At 45.9% G+C, this 21,000-nt stretch overlaps 1 protein-coding gene across 2 annotated transcripts; it reads left to right on the top strand.

Moving 5' to 3' along the window:
• Positions 1-393: 393 nt before the first annotated feature.
• Positions 394-11,988, top strand: RBFA (ribosome binding factor A). 2 transcript variants are annotated; one of them, XM_033077126.2, is made up of 7 exons: positions 394-509; positions 1,525-1,567; positions 2,162-2,338; positions 4,587-4,699; positions 5,756-5,840; positions 8,656-8,723; positions 11,253-11,988. In XM_033077126.2, the coding sequence occupies exons 1-7, from the start codon at positions 400-402 to the stop codon at positions 11,644-11,646; spliced, it is 990 nt and encodes a 329-aa protein (XP_032933017.1). In that variant the 5' UTR covers positions 394-399; the 3' UTR covers positions 11,647-11,988. The 2 variants fall into 2 exon arrangements, with proteins under 2 accessions (XP_032933017.1, XP_032933022.1); XM_033077131.2 differs by lacking the exon at positions 1,525-1,567 and having other exon boundaries at positions 431-509.
• The last annotated feature ends 9,012 nt before the right edge of the window (positions 11,989-21,000 follow it).

Below are 21,000 nucleotides of genomic sequence, written 5' to 3'. Positions count from 1 at the left end.
ATCCCCTTACGACTGCCCGCCGATGCAACAGCGAACTGAAGGACATGTAAATCGTGTCTTGGTTTTACAGTCGGTCTTAGACATGTCAATCGTGTCTTAGAGGCACCGCCCGGCACAGCCACGAGCGCAGCCGGCGTGTGGGAGCGGCTCCAGCAGCAATCCCGACCCCGGGGGCGAGTTCCCTCTCGGGCCGAAGCGCCGAGCTGTGCGCAGGCTGTGCATGTGTGCAAGCCCTGCCCGGCCTGACAGAGCTCCCTCCCTCCCTCCTTCCCTCTCCGGCAGTGGCCGGGACTCCTCCAGCCGCCAGCCCGGGCCTCCATGCCGGCAGAGGGAGCCGCAGCCACAGCCGGAGCTGAGGCGGGATCTCCCCGGGCCGGGCCGGGCCGTGCCGGGGCAGCAATGTGGGGCGCCCGGGCGGCCGCGGCGCCGCGGTGGTGCCGGGCCCTGCGCAGCTCCGCAGCCCTGGGCGGCCCCAGGAACCTGCTGCGGAAAATGCTCCGCAAGAATAAGTAGGTGCGGGGCCGGCGGGAGATGGGCCCTCCCGGCGTGCCGGGCTCTGCCGGGGTGGGCTGTGGGCGCTGGGCAAGCGGAGTAAGGGAGGCTGCGGGGCTCGGGCGCTCCCGGTAGCGCGGAGGAGAGAGAAACACAGACCCCGAGCCGCCGGTCTCAGCTGGTCGGCAGCGGCTGCACATGTGCCCAGTGGCCAAGCAGGCCGACGGACCCGGCCTCTATCAGCAGTAGTGTGTCCTGCAGTACCAGGGCAGTGATCGTTCCTCTGTGCTCTGCACACCTCGAGTGCCGTGTCCAGTTCTGGGCCCCTCAGTACAGGAAAGACATTGAGGGGCTGGAGCGTGTCCAGTGAAGGGCAGCGGCGAAGGGTCTGGAGCACAAGTCCTGTGAGGAGCAGCTGAGGGAGCTGCGGGTGTTCAGTCTGAAAAAAGGAGGCTCCGAGGGGACCTTATCACTCTCTACAAGTGCCTGAGAGTGTAGCCGGGTGGGGGTGGGCCTCTTCTCCCAGGAAACAAGTGACAGGACGAGAGGAAATGGCCTCAAGCTGTACGGAGGGGCATTTAGATTGTATATTGGGAGAAATCTCTTCACTGGAAGGGAAGTATGGTCAAGCTGTAAGACAGGATCCCCAGGAAAGTGGTGTAATCACTGTCCCTGGAAGTGTTCAGAAAACCTGGAAGTGGTGCTTAAGAGACATGGTTTAGTGCTGAACTTATCAGTGCTGTGTTAATAGTGGGACTTGATGATCTTAGCCCTATTATCGAACCTCAATGATTTTATGAATCTAAAGAAACATGAGAGCTGTTCTTTTCCACCCCCTTGCTGTCCATGTGCAGCTTCAGCTGTGGTTGGGGACCGCTGTTGTCTGCACCCCAGCTGTGAGGAGAGCTACTTGCATGTAAACCTGGGTGTTGTGGTGTGCTTTCAGGCAGGTGGAATATTAATTACACAGGGAATCTTTATTTGTCTGAGCTACTGAAAGATAAGGCTGATTTCCTTTCCTTTTCCCAAAAGAAAGAAGTTCTGGTATGACAGCCCTACCCTGGGACCGCAAACAGTAAGTGTAAGCTCTTAAGGTGATTTAAGGTGTTTATTTGTGCTAGGAGGAACAGACTTGTGTTTCTGCCATTGATTCTAACTTTGAAGCATTTTTGGATGGAGAAATAGCAAACAAACAGTAGGGTTCTGACTGTGACAGGCTTGCCATTTGGCTTCCCATGGCTTTTTCCTCTTCTGTACTGATCTTTCATCCTTGCCAGCATCAGTGCTCTCTTGCACACTCCTGAGTACTGATCCAGATTAAAATTTCTATGAGCTTAGTTTAATGAAATTTTTTGAATGTTTGTTTTTTCAAACCAGCAAAGCTTTTCAGTAATGCATGCTGTGCTTGAGAAAACAGATCTAGGGAGCTTCATAACTTGCTACAAAATACAAAAAGAACTTTAGAAACTTTGACTGTAGTACACAAATGTCAAAGATTTTATGAACAGAAGTATTCTTTATTGAAACACTTGATATGTAGGACCTATATAAAGACATCACAGCTGCAATAATGAAATAAGAGCATACTTAGTAAAGTGCATGAAACTGTATATAGTTGCCTAATACAAGTGTGTAGCTACTGTTTAATGTTGTTTGTTTCTTTTTAAAGTTGAATAAACCAACCAAGTTGGACTTTTTAATGAAAAATGATCTGACAAAAACAAAGAAAGAAGATAACATGCGCTGCAGAGTCTTGGATGGTCTTATTCATAAAGCTGTGTTAGAGATGGCCACTACCTGTGAAGTCAGTCAAGAATTTTATGATCTCAAGCTGGAAATCTGCAAGGCAAGTGCCAAAGCTACAGCTTGTGCTGAGCCACTCTGATGACATGGTGAGGTTGGCATGGACGTGCCAGAGGAGCTCCCCTGGCTGTTGTGACGTGTGCAAGAGGAGTTTTGCTGCATTGCTTCTGATGTGGCAGAGTGCAGCAAAATCAGGCTCTGGAGTACACACAAGCAGAGCTTTGCCACTGTAGTACCTGGCTTACGAGACCTTTGCCACTCTAATGCAAATGCAACTCAGGCCAATTACATGGTGATTCTCCTGATACGACTTTTTTGTTTCTGTTACTCAGACATAAACTCTTGGTCTTGCCCTTTCAGAAGGAGGAGCTTGGTTTTACCAACCTAAATGTATCTTTCCAAGAGTCTGTTCTTCTTGCAGCTGTGTGAGAGTTGTCACCTCCTTGTGTTACTCACCAGCAACATTACTGGCAGAAGACCTAAGTGATACATGAGATTAGTTCAAAAAAAAGGGCAAGCCTTAGAGAATGTCGTTGTCAAGCCAGATCCGAGAAAGAATTGAGATTTGTACATAATTGTTTCTAGTGGTGTCGTAATTTTTGGATTTGAAAGGGATGTTAGAGCTCTGATACAGGAACTAAATCAGCCTCCACATTCTTGTTTGTTGTCTGCAGTTTTTATCTTCTACAATTGCGGCTCTGTAAAGATTAAATTATACCAGTGTTTGGCTTAAAAGCTTGGTGGACTTAGCTTTGATATTAGAAGCATGGAAAAAATGGTACCTCATAACTGCATCTATGACAAAAGGTTTGTCATTCATGACTGAAATAGATGTTTTTGCCAGCTGAATTCATTCTATTGTTAGACAAGTGTTCAAAATTGCATGGGCAAGATGAGTGTTTTGGCTCTATATGTGCAATATCCTTTAGAGTATTTCTGTCTCTCTAGGGCTTTGAGGATTGCTTGTTTCAGATCACGTCTGCATGTAAAAATGCTGGCTGGTGTGGGCAAGACACAGGAGGCATTGCTGTAAATTAAACAACTGGTAACATGAGAGAGGGAAAGAAACAGCCTTCTTCCCAGTACAATACAAATTTTATAGCTGCACGGTGTTTGTGCTGTACTGGAACTTTGCTGGGTGTAGATCTGTCCTGATTTACTCATGAACTGATTCTGGCCTAATATTATTACTTCTCTTAGCAAAAGAATTTTTCTAGCAGGCTTTCTGACTTCCATCACAGACTTAGTTGTATGTGAAGTGTGTGTGTGTATACAGTAATTTCACGAATACAAGCCGCACCAATTTGACCAAAAGTTTGGTGGAAACCCGGAAGTGCGGCTAATATTCGAGGGCGGCTAATACATGAACAAAATTCTAAAATCTGCCAACACGGAAGTGAGAGCCCGCGGCAGCCCCAAGCCAAGCTGGAGCCCGGCCGGCCCCGGCTGAGGTGGGAAAGGCTGGCAGAGGCGGGGCCTGCAGTGTGGGGGTGGGCGGCTGAGCCTGAGCCAGCAGGGCGGGGCAGGGGGGGCGGCAGAGCCCGGGCCAGCAGGGCGGGGGAGCCTGGGAGAAATGGGGCTAGCAGTGCAGGGGAGCATGGCAGAAGCAGGAAGGCCGGCGGGTGGGGCTGCCTGGCAGCGGGGGAAGCCCAGCAGAATCGGGGCCAGCAGCGTGGGAGAGCCCGGCGGTGCGGGGGCCTGCAGTGTCGGCCAGGGCGAGCAAACGCGGCGGCGGTGCAGACGGGAGGGGGCAGCCGGCGAGCCTTGCGGCGGCGGCAGCCCTGCCGGCCGGGCGAGCGAACATGGCGCGGGGCGGCCGGCGTGCCTCGCAGCGGCGGCGGCGGCAGGCCCGCCGGCAGGGCGAGTAAACACAGCGGCGGGGCGGCCGGCGTGCCTCGCAGCGGCGGCGGCGGCTGGCCCGCCGGCAGGACGAGCAAACGCGGCAGCGAGGCAGTGCTGACGGGAGAGGGGGGCCAGTGAGCCCGGCGGCAGCTGCAGCACCACCCGGCCGGCCCCATCGGCAACCATGAGTGGGCCGAGCCTTCCTGGCCCCACCCCGCGCCAGTAAAGCCCGCTATGCCGCGATCCTGTTACTAATTGGCCAATTTGTGAAAGCTGCGCACGGATTCTCGCTACGAACGAAAGTGCGGCTAATATTCGGGGTGCGGCTTATCTATTGACAAAGACAGCAACATTGTCGAGGCACCGGAAGTGCGGCTTATACTCCGTGCGGCTTGTATTCGTGAAACTACTGTACATAATTTTTAAAGACAGATTTGCCTTTTTTATAGGTGTCCCTGTCATCCAACTTCTCGGCGTGTCGTGTGTATTGGAACCCTGCTTCCACTGTGGAGAAGGAAAGTTATGTTGAAAGTGTACTGCGAAAGAGTGCTCCACGTATACGGTACTGCTATGGGATAGACAGGCCACTTCCTAAATCCAGAGCTATTTCTTAAGTGTTCTGACAGTCTAGACCTGGCCTATTGGGATGCTTTGGGTTTTCAGATACTTGAAGTAGAGCATCTCCTGTGCTGAGCCTCACAGGGAAGGGTGGCCATGTCAGACCAGCTATGTGATCTTTTGATGGAGCGCAGCTGGCTCATTTGGCTGCTGTGCTTTCCCAGGGCAGGAGTGGGCTGAGCAGAAAGCAAGAGAAGTGTGGATGAGGTCTCATTCCAGTATCCTGGTGGAGGTGGCTGGACAGGCTGTGCAGGACAGTAGCCCAGAACAGGATGCTGCATGAAGGACTGACAGCTGCAAGGATCTCCTTCCAGATTTACTGGGCAGTTCTGATTGCTAGGGATGATTTGGGCCTTCAGAAGGGATGACTGTTATTACAGAAATTCTTCACAATGCTGATACCAAAAAACCCCCAAAATTAAGAATTCCAGCATGTATTGTGATGCTTTTGCCCATTTTTTCCAACACAGATTCCAGTGTTTTTTCACAGTATCATTGAGATTTTTGTGTAATTCCTGCTCCAGCATAATGCTCTCTTCTACTTCACAGCTTCTACTCTTTAAGAAGGAAAGTTGCTGGCTAGGAAGAAGACAAGCGGAGCCCTGTCAGTCTCTCCTGCAGCTAGCATGTAGGATAAGTTGTCTTGCCTTGCTCCAAGGGCTCTATCCCCCACTGCTCTTATCCCTACGGTGGGGATAAGGATACCAAATGAAGTGGGGAAAGACCTGTGCCAGCCTGTGCATACAGATACGGACAAACCTAATATCATCAATACTCATCTGGACCTGCAGCCAGTAGTTTTTGTATGCTGTGCATTTGAAGCTGGGGTTCTGTGCTGATGTATTGCTTAGCGTTAACCTGAAAAACTCCTCAACAGACTGAAAGTTTTGCAAGCCATATCTTTAAATTTACAGCACTGCTGCATTTCATTTAATACTTTTTACTTGTCCTGGAGATGCTATACTGATACTCATGCTGGTGAATGCTGTGTTTTTGCCAGGTATCTTCTGAAGAGTCAGCAGATTGTAGGAAATGTACCCCCAGTAATATTTATAAAAGACAAAGAAGCTGCAGCTGTAAAAGAGGTAAATCTAATCTTTGACTCAATGTTCAAATATAGTGACTTAGGAGAGAGAGAGAGATGATCATTTACAGTAATTTCATGACTATAAGGCGCACCCTTTTGACTAAAATTTTTCCCTGAATCCGGAAGTGCGCCTTATAGTCCGGTGCGCCTTATATGATGTACAAAGTTGTGACATTTGCCACCCCAGAAGTGAGAGCCGCGAGGCGAGGCGGCGCTGCGGGAGCGCCGAGTAGCGATGCGGGGGCAGCCGCGGGCAGCCCCAGGCACAGGGAGCAGCGCGGGCAGGAAGGCAGGGGGCGGCCCCAGGCGACCCTAGGCACCGGGAGCAGTGCGGGCAGGAAGGCAGGGGGCGGCTCCAGGAACCGGGAGCAGCACGGGCGGGAAGGTAGGGAGCTGCCCCGGGCGGCCCCAGGCACCAGGAGCAGCGCGGGCAGGGAGGTGAGGGGCGGCCTCGGGTGGCTCCAGGCACTGGGAGCAGCGCGGGCAGGGAGGTGTTACTACTTCGTTACTTTGTTGTGTGCGGTGGCCTGAGCCTAGGGGCCACAGCTGATAGGGGCCGGCGGGGCCACAGTGCTGGGGGCAGCGGGGCCACAGCCAATAGGGGCCAGCGGCGCAACAGCCGATAGGGGCCATTGGGGCCGTGGTGCTGGGGGCAGCAGGGCCACAGCTGATAGGGGCAGGCACGGCCAGCACGGGCCAGCAGGGCCACAGCTGATAGGGGCAGGCGCAGCCAGCACAGGCCAGCGGGGCCACAGCTGATAGGGACAGGCGGGGTCGCGGTGCGCCGAGCCAAGCGAGGGACGGGCAGCATGGCGGCGGCACCGAGCCCAGTGAGGGACAGGTGGCACAGCAGGAGCGCCAAGCCGAGCGAGGGAACAGCACGGCGGCTCCGTGGAGCCGCGATGGGGAACAGCACCACAGCAGAACAGAGCCACAAGGTGAAGGCGGCCCCGCGGCTGCGCCGAGCCACGCCAGCCGACACCGGGGGCGGGCGGGAGTGCCAGAGCCCACTGCACGGGGAGGGCACCTGGGGCTGCCTTTGAAAGCCTACGCCGATCTGTGAAAAATGTTTCCAAATTGAGCCCCTGTCAGTAAACTCCACAATTGCGGGTTTCCATTACTAATTCGTTACTTTGTTGCACGTGGCACAGATCTTCGCGGCAAAAAAAAGTGCGCCTTATAGTCCGGTGCGCCTTATATGATCTACAAAGTTGCGAAGTTTGCTGACTCCCGGGGGATGCGCCTTATAGTCCGCTGCACCTTATGGTCATGAAATTACTGTAGTTGCTCTACCAGTTTACATTAAAAATCAGTTTTTCTCTATAGTTGCAAAGATGATTTTAACAAATAATCTTGAGTAATATTGGTGCCTGTATAATATGTAGAAGAATTCTAGGCAGTATCATTAGGCCAGTGAAGAAATTTTAAAAAGATAAATTATAATTTTAAGGAATAGTATAGGGTTGCCTGGTGTATATGATTATAGAAATGAGATTGGAGGAGCTGTTTTCCATATTTTAAATGTTATGTGCTTTTAAGACTCATTTGAATAACTAGTGGGTGTTTTGTTTTTATTTTTTTCCCCATATCTTTTTCCATCTGTGAATTGTTAAAATGTTTGTAGGGAAGCGCAAATCTTTGCATAGGGGATGTAGGCTTATACATTTTTTTCCTTAACTTTTAAAATTGTCTTTACTATTTCATGTTTATTGTCAAGGTGTTGATAGTTTGAACTAGTTGACATATTACTAGAATACTGAGGTTTCCTAGGAATTAGCTGTCATTGGGACTGTGAAGCAAGATCTCTAAAACAGTGAGATTTCCAGAAGAGAAACATGACAACCAATGAGTAGGATTTGATGAGAAATGTTTCCTCAAGCTGTTGATGTGAAGTTGAAAAGAACAGGTTCATGTTTTTGTGCCCTGAAGTGCCTTGTTATTTATAATAACAGCCAATTACTGTTAGACCCTTATGGGCTCCTGCAGTGTGCATGAGCAGAGCTGGAAGGGATAAAAAGAATTTCAGATTCTCTAGAAATACCATGTACTGCTTGAACTTTCTGTGATCAGAACAATTCTGAGTTTCACAGAAAACAAGTAAAAGCCCTCTTTGTATCACTTCTGTCAGGGAATGACACTGGGGAGCAGATAGATGGATCATTTTCTCCCACTTCGCAGTTCATCAGATTTTTGTCAATCACAGATTCAAATAACAAGCTGAACTTGGTTTTTAAATATTGTAAGTAAGGGAATCCAGTTAAACTCCTAGAATAATACAATGGATAAGAAGGGAATTAATGTAAAGAAAGGCTGAAATGAAATTTCAAACGAGAAGATTTTCACAATTATGTATAGTCTGTAAGTACTGCATAAAATAGATCTGTAGCATTTACTGGTTAGATGCCATGCTAAAAGGCATTTGGAAACATCATAGTTGCCTATAAGAGAAATGCAAACTTGCAGAAAGGAAGAAGATAAGTGTAAGGATGTTATGGAAAAAGATTTGCAAGACTGAGGTAAGAACAAATAAACCAAAAAATATGTAGGTCAGACAATCCCTAGCCAAGGGTTCATAAAGCACATAAGGCAAAAAACTGCGTCGGAATCTCTGGATCCACTATTTGACGAAAACATTCCAGGCAAGAAGTATAAGCAGTTCCATGTAAAAGAAGGAAAAGGCTGTTTTAAAGTGTTTTTTCTAAATATTCCAAATATAGAAAGGAACATATTTGCTGTTGGATACTCTTGTGTAGATGAGAACAAAGTGGATTTTAACAGGATCCTTAATATGTGTTGCCTTCATGTATTTACAGGTCGAAGACTTACTGGCAATTGCTGATTTTGGACCTCCAGAAGAAGAAGAAACATCTCAAAATGATAGGTAGGTCTTTTTGGTTCAGAACTTTATAGGTGTCTGTTTTCATCTCTGCTGACCCAATACTTGTTCTGGTATTAATATCTTACTTTTATGAGGGAAAGACATGTAGATTTTGTAAGATTTCAAGACTTGATGTGTTGATGATAATCAGAATTTTTAAAATGCTCTGAAGCAGTAATACTTGTTTCTTGCTAGTAATTGTCTCATGAGGATGAAAACTGCATCTACTAGTACTGCTCTACTTTTCCACTTTTTTCTGATATGAGTTTGGTTTGGTATACATGGATCGCAAGTTTACTGACAAATCTTCCTAAATTAATTTACAGTAATTTCACAAATACAAATCGCACCGTTTTGACCAAAATTTTGCTCCTACACCGGAAATGCGGCTAATACTCAGGAGCGGCCAATATGTGAATAGTTTTCTGACATTTTCAACCTCGGGCGTGCAAACCGAGTCAGTGCAAACTGCGAAGTCGAGCACCTGCCAGTAAAACCCTGCATTTACACAGTTGTTACAAATGGGTTACTCTGTTGCGTGGCGGGTGGAGCTGCTCCGTGCAGGCAGCACAGGGGGTGGGGAAAGCAGGGGCAGCTCTCTCCTGCTGGCCCCGCGCTTGGGAGGGACGCAGGGGCTCTCTCCTGCTGGCCCCGCTGCTCGGGGGACTCCCGTCCCCGCATGCTGCCGCCGCGGGAGCGGGGATGCTCCATCCCTGCCTCCCATCGCCGCCGCGGGTGCCGGTGGGCTCTGTGCCCCTCCTGCCACCGCGGGACAGCACCGGGCCGGGGCGAGCGATCCCAGAGGCAGCGGCGGCCGGCCCCGAGCGGCCCCACCGAGTGGCAGCGCTGAGCTGGGCCACTCAGTCCTGTCGGCAGCCCCGATCCCTCATGGCCCGAGCCGAGCCAGTAAACCCCGCCCTGCCGCCGTTCTATTACTAATTGGCAACTTTGTTGCACGCGGGTCCTCCCTGTGAACGACAGAGCGGCTTATACTCAGGTGCGACTTATTTATGGACAAAGAACGAAATGTTTGCCAGCACCTGGCGATGCGGCTTATACTCAGTGCGGCTTGTATTCGTGAAATTACTGTAACTTCCTTCTGTGAGGGATTTTTAACCATTGAGAGATAGGCTGAACAACCTATCAGAATGGTGGTTCTGTAGACTGGATGCTCTCAAAGCCAGCAGCCTTTGCACCAGTGTGCTGCAGTCTGTTGGTAGAAATGCCGTCTGTGCCTCAGCATCTCACAGAATGGTCCTTCAGGTGCAAATCACAAATACATGGTCTCCTTTAGGTCAGGATTCCATCACCCTTCCTCAAAGTAGCTTTTTGGTACCTAAATGGTCACAAGCAGCAGGCAGTGGGTTGTGGGGTCACAGGACAGAATTTGACAAGTTTCAGCAGGAAAAACTTCCCGTGGGAAATCATTCCAGTGACAGATTTCCCAAAGGGCCCCTAACACCTTCTTCTGTGTCTTGGGGAAATAGTCAAGTCCAGCATAAGGTGTCGCATCACTCTGGTGTGTTTTGGGCACAGGCTGCTGCTTCTCACTTCTTGGAAGAGCTGGGAGAAGTCTTGAGTTCCTTGGGGCTCCCAGGTCCAGTGCTCACCTATGTACACTTTTTCCCAGAGTTAAGCAGTTTCATCCGTTCCTAGTTTGGAGGACAGGTGTCTGCTAAGAAAGGCAGAAGCCTCTCTTTGAAATTGAGAGTGTAAACCCCCTCCCTCCAAATTATTATAATTTTGAAATCAAGGGGCTCTCAGGCAAAGATATGAGAATTAGGAATAACAGTTCTTTACTAGGGAAATTAAAATAGAAATACAATACTACAAAGGAACAAACCCCAAAACCTGACAGAGTACAACCTGACACCCCGTCAGGCAGAGTGTTGGTAGCAGTCCCATTCAGTGGTGGTTGCAGTCCTCTTGCAGTGACAGATGTGGTTCAGTTGAAGCAGTGCTCCTGCAGAAGGTGCAGTTTCCCTCTAAAGGTCCAGTAGTGATATGGAGGAGTCCCATTTCCCTCTGGAGTCCAGTGGAGAAAGGGGCTACGTTAGTGTCCCAAAACCTCTGTTTTCTCTTGGTAAGAAATGTTGGGCTCTTCCCCCTGGCTGGAGCAACTTCCAACGGGATGCAGTAATTTTATCAGTCCCACAGTGGGACTCAATGGGCCATTGGCAGAAAATGACTCGCTGGAGGAAGGATGGGTTGTGAAAAGATAAAGAACAATGCCCCGCCTGGTTTCAATGGATGGCCCATTGGCAGAATGTCTCCCATGGAGATAAGGATCACTCCCCCCACCCTCAACAGATGGTGATAGAATAGGTACTTTTTATCACACTCTGTATTGTAACCCAAGACAATCTGGCATGTTGTTGCTTTATTTGCTTTCTCCCGTTAAACAGACTCCCATTGACACAGACTGTCCTTGTACACATGATATGGTGGTATCTCTTCCTTTGTAACATGGGGAACACAGAAATATATGTGGGGAAAAAAACCCCAAGCCAATACTTGTTTTCTTTCCCACAGTAAACTCTTCCCTTCAACAACTCAATCTTCAGATTCACCCATGCGGCCTAATCTGTTTGGTATTGATCATGAACTACTGAATAAACAGATAATGGACTACAAAAAAATGCAAGTGTCAAGACATATAGAAAACATTGCCTGGACAGAGAAGCAGCAGCAGCAGCTTTCAAAGATTAAAAAGAAAATGAAAAAGAAAAAAGCAAGGAATCCTCCTGACGATGATGACGTTCTGCCACAGAAACACTTACTGGACAGTTACGAAGCTGATTACTGGGATGATAACACTGAATCAGCCTCCAACTATGAGCTGCAGGATGAACTACAGGAAGAGGTGAATGAGTTGGAGGTGGATGATGACAAAACTTTAAGTCAGTCTACTGGTAAACTGAAATGAAGTGAAAAAGCCACTCCCTTCAAAATGAAGGCTGCCAATAACAACAACAACAACAAAAAGACTGCCATAGCTACTGAAAGATTCATTTTGTACAACATGTTAACGACTTCATTACTCATAGTAATAGATTTGCCACATGTGGGCAGGTTTGCTAGCACAAAGTAGGTAAGAAACTTGCTGTTAGTGACATGCTGTTAAACAGCTTTCGAACTGCTGCACTTGAAGGACTTTCAACCAGAGAGCAGTTTTGTAATGATAAAATATACCTATTGCAGCACTGAGTTAAAACTTCTTGCAGTTGTGTTGATTATTTCCAATAAAATTATGGTTTCTATATTGCAATATTTCTTTTAATTATTATTATTTTTTTAGTGACCTGTATTAAAGTTACCACTACGGGATGGTGCCTGTTATTCTGATATCAGGAAGGAAGAGGGAAGCAAAATAATGACAGTGGTGTTCAGCTTCATCACACAGAGATGAGGACAGGGTCTTCTCTTGAGGACCAGTCTAATAGGGGAACACTTTCTACAAGAAGCAGAAACTCATTGAAATGATGGCCAATAAAGTTATAACCCTGAAAAAGAAAATAAATTTATAGTTGTGCAAGGGGAACTGCAATCAGAAAAAAAAAAGATAACTGCTTATCTATTGGGTAAAATTAGGCAAAATATTGCCTATGACTTAGAAAATGTATTAACAACTTGAAAAGCAGAGAAAGAGCAGCAGGGAAGACTGTCCCAGAAACCAATTTGAAAATGAGTAGGGAATCATATAAAAAGTGAGAATAAAGCTTTCTGACTCAAAGCACATAAAAAAAGATAGCATAAGTGTTTAAAGTCAGAAGACTGAAAGCTTCAAAGAAATGACAATGTCCAAGGTAGTGAAAGAGAATTCTACCAGAAATACAGAAAATTGAATTCCAGTAGTTATTGGGGGGCTAAAGAAAGTCAACAGAGAGGAGGTTGCCCTACAATATAGCAGAATCACAGAATGGTTTGGGTTGGAAGAGACCTTAAAGATCGTGTAGACCCAAGCCCCTTGCCATGGGCAGGGACACCTTTCACTGGACCAGGTTGCTCACAGCCCCATGCAACCTGATCTTGAACACTTCCAGGGATGCGGCATCCTGGACAATATTCTCTGGACAACCTATGCCAGTGCCTCACCACCCTGACAGAACAATTTCTTCCTCATATCCAAGCTAAATCTCTCTTTTCCTTTTAAATTTAGGACTTGTCCTATCACTACACTTACAGAACACTGCAATCATCAGTCATAATCAATGCAGAGGCATTAAAAAAAAGTCCAGTTGAAATAATTTAGTATACTGTAATAAGGTCACCTGCTCAGCAGATGAAGGGAATACAGTGGATGTAGCTTTCCTGGATTTTTTAAGGCTTTTGGTACTGTACCTCACAGCATCCTTTGGGACCAATTTTCCAGCTGTGGGATGAGTGGGTTCATGGTGTGCTGGTTGAAAATCTGGCTGAAGGGCAGAGCTCAAGGGTTGCAGTGAACAGGGCCACATCTGGCTGGTGACTGACTGGTCACCAGCAGTGTTCCTCAGGGATCAATCCTAGGACAGTTCTGTTCAATATATCTCTTGGGGATCTGGATGCAGGAGTTGAATGCACCATGAGCAAGTTTGCTAATGATTCCAAACTGGGGAGTGCTGCTGGCACTTCCAAGGGACAAGAGGCCTTGCAGAGGGATCTGGGTAGCCTGGAGCATTTGGAAAAACATTGAAACTGAACAAGGATAAATGCCAGATTCTGCACCTAGGAAGGAATAATGGCAAGCACAAGTCTAAATTGGGTGAGGAGTGGCTGGAGAGCAGCCCTTCATGAGGGGTCTGGGGGTGCTGCCTGGCAGGAGGCTCAGCAGGAGTCAGAAGTGTGTGCCTGGGCACCCCAGGGGGCAAACCGTGTCCTGGGGTGGATCAAACACAGCTTCACCAGCCACTTCAAAGAAGGGATTATCCTGCTGTACTTAGTGTTGGTGTGGCCTCACCCTGAGTGTTGTGTGTGCTTCTGGGCCCCACAATTTCAAAAGGATGTGAAGGTCCTTGAATGCATCCAGCTGAGCCTGAGTGATGCTGCAGGTGTGTCTGACACTGCAGAGAGCTGCTCTCCTGGGTACAACACTCAGATGTGGGTTATAGCTTGTCATGAAGAACTCTGGGCATAACACAGCAGAACTATTCTATTCTATTCTATTCTATTCTATTCTATTCTATTCTATTCTATTCTATTCTATTCTATTCTATTCTATTCTATTCTATTCTATTCTATTCTATTCTATTCTATTCTATTCTATTCTATTCTTTCACTGTGAGTCAAATAATGGTGAGACTGTTATTTGCCTGAAATACCAAGGGTTTTGCATTGTCAAAAACATGTCCAAGAACACAAATCTGAAAGATTACAATGGGAATGGTATTTATATATATATATATATATATATGAATTTATGTTATGTATTTTTTTTTTATTTTTCTGAATCTGTTTCATAGCTGATGCTTGCAAGCATTAACACAATGCACATGTAGCCAGGAGCAGGCTGGTGCATTTTTCACTTTAGATTGAAAAAACATCTCTTGCAGTCTAGCAATGAAAAGCTATAGAGGCACAGAAAGCAACAGCAGGAATATAGGCCAAGCAGTCCCTGTTTCCTGAAGAGAGGAATGAGAAAAATGAGGATGAGGAATGAGGAAAATGACCACATACAAAAGAAGAAAACAAAGAGGTATGTGGCACCATGGAATATTATCCAAAGTAGGACCCATATCGATGACAAGCACAATTTCTGCCTTCCAAAATGTGCTCCACTGTGCTTCTTGGCCAAGGATGAATGAAATGTGCTCTTGTGCCTGCCCCACACTTGTATTGTACTCTAGAAGAGCTGAAAAATGGCAGTAAGCCATTTGGCATCCAAGCCTCTGGATGGGGCAGCAAGCCTGGAGCCCTTCCAAGCAAGGAAGGAAGGCTTCCAAGGCTGTTCACCAGAAACAAGAACCCCTCGGAAAATGGAGTGATGTGAAGAGCTCACTCTTACTCCAAGCCTGCAGCAGGCAGAAGAGTCAAGGAGCCAGGGCACCAGCAGTGCCTGGGGAGTGCAAGGGCAGCAGGCAGGAACAGAACTGTAAGGGTCCAGAGGAGCCTGGCAAGGGGCCGTTCTCAGTGCTGCAAAGGCAAAAATACCTGCTAGAGACATCTGCTAGCCCACCATGGGGGGAAAAAAGCCTTCCTCCCTTCAGCTGCAGGCCATCTTCCACGTGCATGAGCAGCATGGAAGAAAGGGACTGGAGAGCCCTGAACAGTGGTCATGCTCGATGCTGAAGGGGAAGACAAAAAGCCCCATAGACTAGTGCCAATCTGCACTGGGGAATACTCCTTCCTGATCTCAGTGCTAGCACCTGGCAATTCCCTGAGTGTGTGAGCAAGACCTGCCTCTTCAATGGACAGACTGTTCTCCCTCAGCCTCGAGCCATCACTACACTTCTGGCTCAAAAGCCAAAATGTAACCAAATACATTCCATTGGCTGGAATGAACAGTGCCAAGACACCACTTTGGAAACAACACAGGCTTTGAAAAACAAGGGGGGAGGAGCTGTGGTGGAAAGGCTGGTTATTTGCAGGTATAGAACATTTGGGTCCATGCCCAAAGCAAATTTGCAAACTGTAAAACAGCCCATTGTTGCTATCACCTTCACATCCCCTTCTCCCACTGAAACTAAGCTGCCCAGTTGGCTGTTTATATGGGATCCATCCACAGGGTAAAACTTTAAACGCTTCTTGGTGGCTTAAATTGTTCTGAAAGTTATTTGTGCACCTCCATTCATGGTAAGCCTGGTAAATCTCTTCTTCCTTTAGGATTTAGTATTTTGAGCCTTGAAAGAGGAAGGAATGCACTATGATTTTAATTTTCTATGTTGGTCACAAAATGGGTATGTACATTTAGATTGTGTGAATAAGGTTGTGGTGACATGAGAGGTGAAAGATAGGGTTTTGGCTTCCTCTGCGTGAACTTTGCAGAGCATAGAGAGCATGCATGGTTTCCTCACCATTCTTCCCAATACACCAAGGAATATTTGCTACTGTACTGATGGTGAGGTTTTTCTTTTGGAAAGAAGTAGTGAATTGGTTTGCAATGTTAACCATCATTTTTCCTTGCACTTCAGTAGCTTTTTTCCTTCCTGGACTTTAACCTTGCTATCTTTCTTGAAAGTGATGACAGCCCTCTCAGCTGTTGTCGTGCCTTGCTAGTTGTCTTCTTATTCCATAGGCCCTCCATGCCCTTAATCAACTGTTTCATTCTTTGTTTGCCTTCACCTCAGATGGAATTTCTCCTACTTGAACCTACGGAATGAGAGATGTTCACTCTGGTATAGATGAGTTTTCACCAGGACTTTGCACAATGTGTGCCTTTCCTACAAAAATATCTTGCCTGACACACAAGGGGCATTGTACTACTTTTTTATGTTTAGGTGGAGCTTGAGTGACTCTTGTCATACATAGCTTTGTTATGGATTGGTGTACAATTTTCTCATTTTGATTTTAAAGGTATAGGTTGGAAAAATATAGAGCACATGTTCAGTGAGCGGTGGTCGCACCTAGGAGGCAGGTAGCTTTTGGGGTGGAGGTGATTTTTGGTATTATAATGAGCAAATACCACCTACATGTCGCCTCAACTTGGTTGAGGTGTGGCGACCCAGTTCCTAAGGAGGGACACGTCGGCTAAACTTACATGCCTAACAGGACAAATCGCACACTGACACCAATGTGGTGGATGGCGAAATGTGTTTTATTTTATACGCACGCATCCTTTTATATTCGTGAAGCACTTGCGTCACGGCTGTCACGCCACTTACTACATCGCCATTGGTAGACGCTTTGGAGAGGGTGGGGACCCTATCTTACCCGTACATCACGTGATCTTCCGATCGGCTTTCCCTAGCTAACCACACCTACAGAACAGAATTTTACCATAAAATCAAGCATTTGTTTGTTCAGCAACCAATATATCTCTTGTGTGGCAGATGTGGTTTTTTAGCTATAGGGCACCATTTAGTTCCATACTGGCAGTGATTTACAACTGAGCCTGCTTGTGGTGTCTCCACTCTGCTCCGCCGTCCACTCTATTTCTTCTAAGGTCAGCTCACAAAGCTCCCCCAGTGTTGCCAACATCTAAAGCTGCAGGCTATGTTTGCTTGGGGAACAGATTCCTTACATGCCAACCACATTCCACCATGAAGGTTTCCTTACCATTACAACCTCTCTGAGGATGTGGATATAACTTTAGTTTCAATAACTTTTCTCCAGTAGTTATAGTAATAATTTCACACTGTGTGACCTGTTCATGCCTCCAGCAACATTTGCCTACTCCCATACTTCCAGGTTGGAGGAGAAATCCACGTCTAGTCACTTTAGCAATGGATGTTTCCTCCTAGGAAAGGAAATACCCACAGCCAGAATTAATTGAACTTCCATTTTAGAAGTTTCCTTGGAGAAAGTGCCAGTCACTGAGAAAGCTCCAAGAGGTGAAACACTTCTGGGTCTATGTGGTTTGTGGCACTGCTGTCTGTGGGGATAAGTTTTACTCTTCGGGACTGTGAATAAAGGTCACTAAATTTTTGAATTCATTCTGTGGGAATTTGGTAAAGAGGAAGGTTGTTGCTGATCATGGTTGTGTGGGTAAGAATGTGGCTGGCTACACGACCATTCAAACCCAAAAGGCCATTGTTACTCCTTAAGAGTCCCTACACACTATGACATAGCTGCCAAAAAGGACTTAATTGTTTTCACCTGAAACCATGTGAGATTGTCAATATGATAAAATTTCTGATGATATTATTCATATACAAAGGAATTTAATTATCTGAGTTTTTTAAAACTGTGCCTAAAGGGGGCTAAAGAGAGAACTTTCCACAAGGGCATGTAGTGAAAGTACAAGAGGAAATGGCTTTAAACTGAGAGTAGTTTGAGATTAGATATTAGGGAGAAATTCCTTACTATGAGGATGTTGAGACAGTAGAACATGTTTCCCAGGGATGTGGATGCCCCCATTCCTGTGATTGGTAGATATGCATAGAAACAAAGTGCAACTTAAGGCTTGAAGAATGTCCAAAATAACAGACAAACAAATTAGTAGTAAAAGGATGTGGAAATAGATGGCATAGTAATCAGGAAATCAAACAGAGAGTGTGAGGGTATAAGTTCAGAAGGTTGAAACTTTGTGACCTTTATGCTGGGGCAGTCCTGGTTTAACGGTTACAGAGACTCCAAGAGGGTAGATTTAGATTAGATATTAGGAAGAAATTCTGAACTGTGAGGGTGGTGAGGGACTGGCAGAGGTTTTCCAGAGAATCTGTGGATGCCCCATCCCTAGAAATGTTCAAGGCTGGGTTTAAGCAATTGCCCTGCCCATGGGAGGAAGTTTGGAACAAGATGATCTTAAAGGTCCCTTTTAACCCAAACTGTTCTGTGATTCTATTTTTATATATATATGTATATACATACACATATATATATATGTGTGTGTGTGTGTGTGTATCTGTTGAGTTTATGCACTTCGTAACCGATTACTACTAACACTCTAAAAATCTAATTCAAGACAGGAGAGTGGCTGTTGAACTAATTATTTACACAAAGTCACCAAGTGAGAAGATTCTCTTGGCTCAGTAGATAATAGAGATACTTAAAAGTCAGTATCAGTAAACATATTGGTGTTATCTAGAAAAAAGCCTTATTTTTCTGCACCCTTTCCTATGCTATCTGACCCCTGTACCAAAACTGTTCCTGGTTCCACAAGACAGTGAATAGTTCTTCCAGGATGGAAGATTGTAGACAAACATTATCTGTCACTAGTCTTCAGGATTTTTGTTTAGGAAAAGATGTTGGAAAGGCAGACAGGCAACTTACAAGAGTGCTTACAAAGCTGAAAAGTAAATTTATTCTCCATTTCTTTTTAAAAGGTCTAGGTTAAATATAGCTTCTAAGTAATTAAAATTTCTAAAATTTTGATTCTCAGTCTTGGTACACAGTACTTGTATACTTTTTTTTCTATGAGCAAGAGTAAACCTCGTTGAAGAAACAGTCTGCCTGCTTAACTGCTTAGAATAGCAGTGGTACATTATTTCTGAGAGGTGTTAGCAGAGGTGGTACTTACGGGCAGGCTGATTATTTCTGCACCGCTCATTATACCATCCAAACATGTGCCTGACTGGACACATGTTTTGCACTAGACTTTTCCCTGAACTGGTTCATGCTAGCAGAGACAAATTTGAAAGACAGTTTATAGTTACACACAGCCTGCTTGTTTCATGACCCAGCTGACAATGCAAGAAAGATTTTAGATCCATAATGACATTTTGCATATTGAACTAATTGTGATAAGAGCCCAAGTAACCTGAAAGCATGGGATTATCTTCATAGATTTGGCATTCTTCATTTTGAAGAACTTCTGGTACTTTGTCCAACGATGTGACTCTGCTACAAATAACAAGTGGTCCCTCAAAATTTGCTAATTTTCCCCAGTGATCCTCTGCAGCCAGGAAACACCTGGTACCATGATAGTTCTTCCACAAAGCACATTTTCCTTCCAGTTCCCCGTGCAGCTAAGTGCAAGAACACGTTCCTCCCAGCCCAACTCCCCACACTTTATAGAGTGGGCATGACACCGTATGGTATGGAATATCCCTTTGGCCAGTTTGGGTCAGCTGTCCTGGCCATGCTCCCACCCAGGTCCTTGTGCAGCTCCTCACTGGCAGAGCATGGGAACCTGAAAAGCCCCTGCCTCAGAGCAAGCACTGCAGAGCAACAACTGAGCCATCAGTATGTTATCGACATCAGTCTCATACTGAATCCAAGCACACAGTACTGTACTGGTTACTAGGAAAAAAATTAACTCATTCCCAGATGAAACTAGGACAAAGAGCAATGTGTTCTATAAGCCCCAGATGTGGATAAAGCAGTGAGGGATGCTTTTACCTTATCAAAGGCACTGAAACACAATGGTAAAATAGGTAAGAAAGCCATATCTTATTAGATATCCATCTATTCCCAAAAGCAAACCCTCCCATTTTAGCTATGTCTCACACTCATCTAGGGTTTTCTCATTTAGGATACTGATATCCCTTCTTTTGACTGGGAATCAAGAAGAACAGTCCTTTAGCCCAGATATCCTCAACACGAACTTCCCTGACACTATTATCTCAGTGATGGTTGTTCAAGCAACTGTACCAGCCACTTTGGGACTGGCAGTTTTGGTAGCTGCTTGAAAACACAACTTTGATAGTTGGATTAATCTTAGAAAAAGATAGAAAGTCTTCTAATAGATGTGAAGCATAGCTCCTTTAAAGGAGAAGTCCCTAGGCAGCTATGTAGGATGAGAATTCCGGAGAACTGTGAGGAGGCTGAACAAATTATATGTCTGGAGGACTTTCATGTTAGTAGCTTCAAACACATATCTGGTTTTAAAAACAGGAACAGAACTAGGCTCTTGACATCACCTCTAGGTACTGTGTTTTGAAGTAATGCTTCCTAATCATCACCATGCTGCTCCTCCTTTGCTGGCACTGAATCCAATTGAATCTGTTCAGCTGTGTTTGGGCAAATTCCACAAATACCAGACATTTCCCCTCCTTTTCTTGTACACTTTTTTGTCAGCTGTGAATCTGCTACTGTCTGCAACCTTTACAATTTTCCTGACATCCCAGCAGCCTTCATCTGGACCTCTCTAGCCAAATCAGTGAGTGGGAAACCATCATGGTAAGATAAAATGACGATCCTAATCTTGAAAAGGCAGTCTTGGAATATCATCTAAATCATTAGCCTCTTCATGGATCTTCTGCTTTTTCAAAGCAATACCTTGAATTTGAAGAATTGGTGAAATCAATCAATTCCTTTTCTAAACCACATATTTTTAGCCAAGGCCAGACATCAAAAAGTTCTCTCCTTGCTATCCTACCAGCGGATGTGCACCTCTCATACTCAATATAAACTTAATCCTTCACAACATAGAAGGTAAACCTTTCTGGCCACGTTAGGAACCTGTCACGACAAAGCATCTGAAAGGTTGCAAAATTGAATAATGCCTTCAACTTTTTAGATATTGTGACTTGGATTTATATGTCAGCTTTGGAAGAGGGAGAAGCTCCTCAAGGGTTTTTTCACCTACCCAGCTGAAGAATCTAATTTCCAAGAGAAAGTCTGCCAGTCATCTCTGGTGGGCACTGGCCAGGCTGTTTAGAGAGACTGAAAGGATTTAACAGTAAGTGATCTTTATCTCTAGGGGTTTGGTTTGGTTTGGTTTTTTTCCCAGCAATATTTCAGTAAATCTCTGTATCCAATA

Source organism: Catharus ustulatus, chromosome 1 (assembly GCF_009819885.2).
Source record: "Catharus ustulatus isolate bCatUst1 chromosome 1, bCatUst1.pri.v2, whole genome shotgun sequence".
Classification (NCBI taxonomy): Eukaryota; Metazoa; Chordata; class Aves; order Passeriformes; family Turdidae; genus Catharus; species Catharus ustulatus.
Note: the sequence above shows the minus strand (reverse complement) of the source record. Positions and strands in the feature narration are given on the sequence as shown.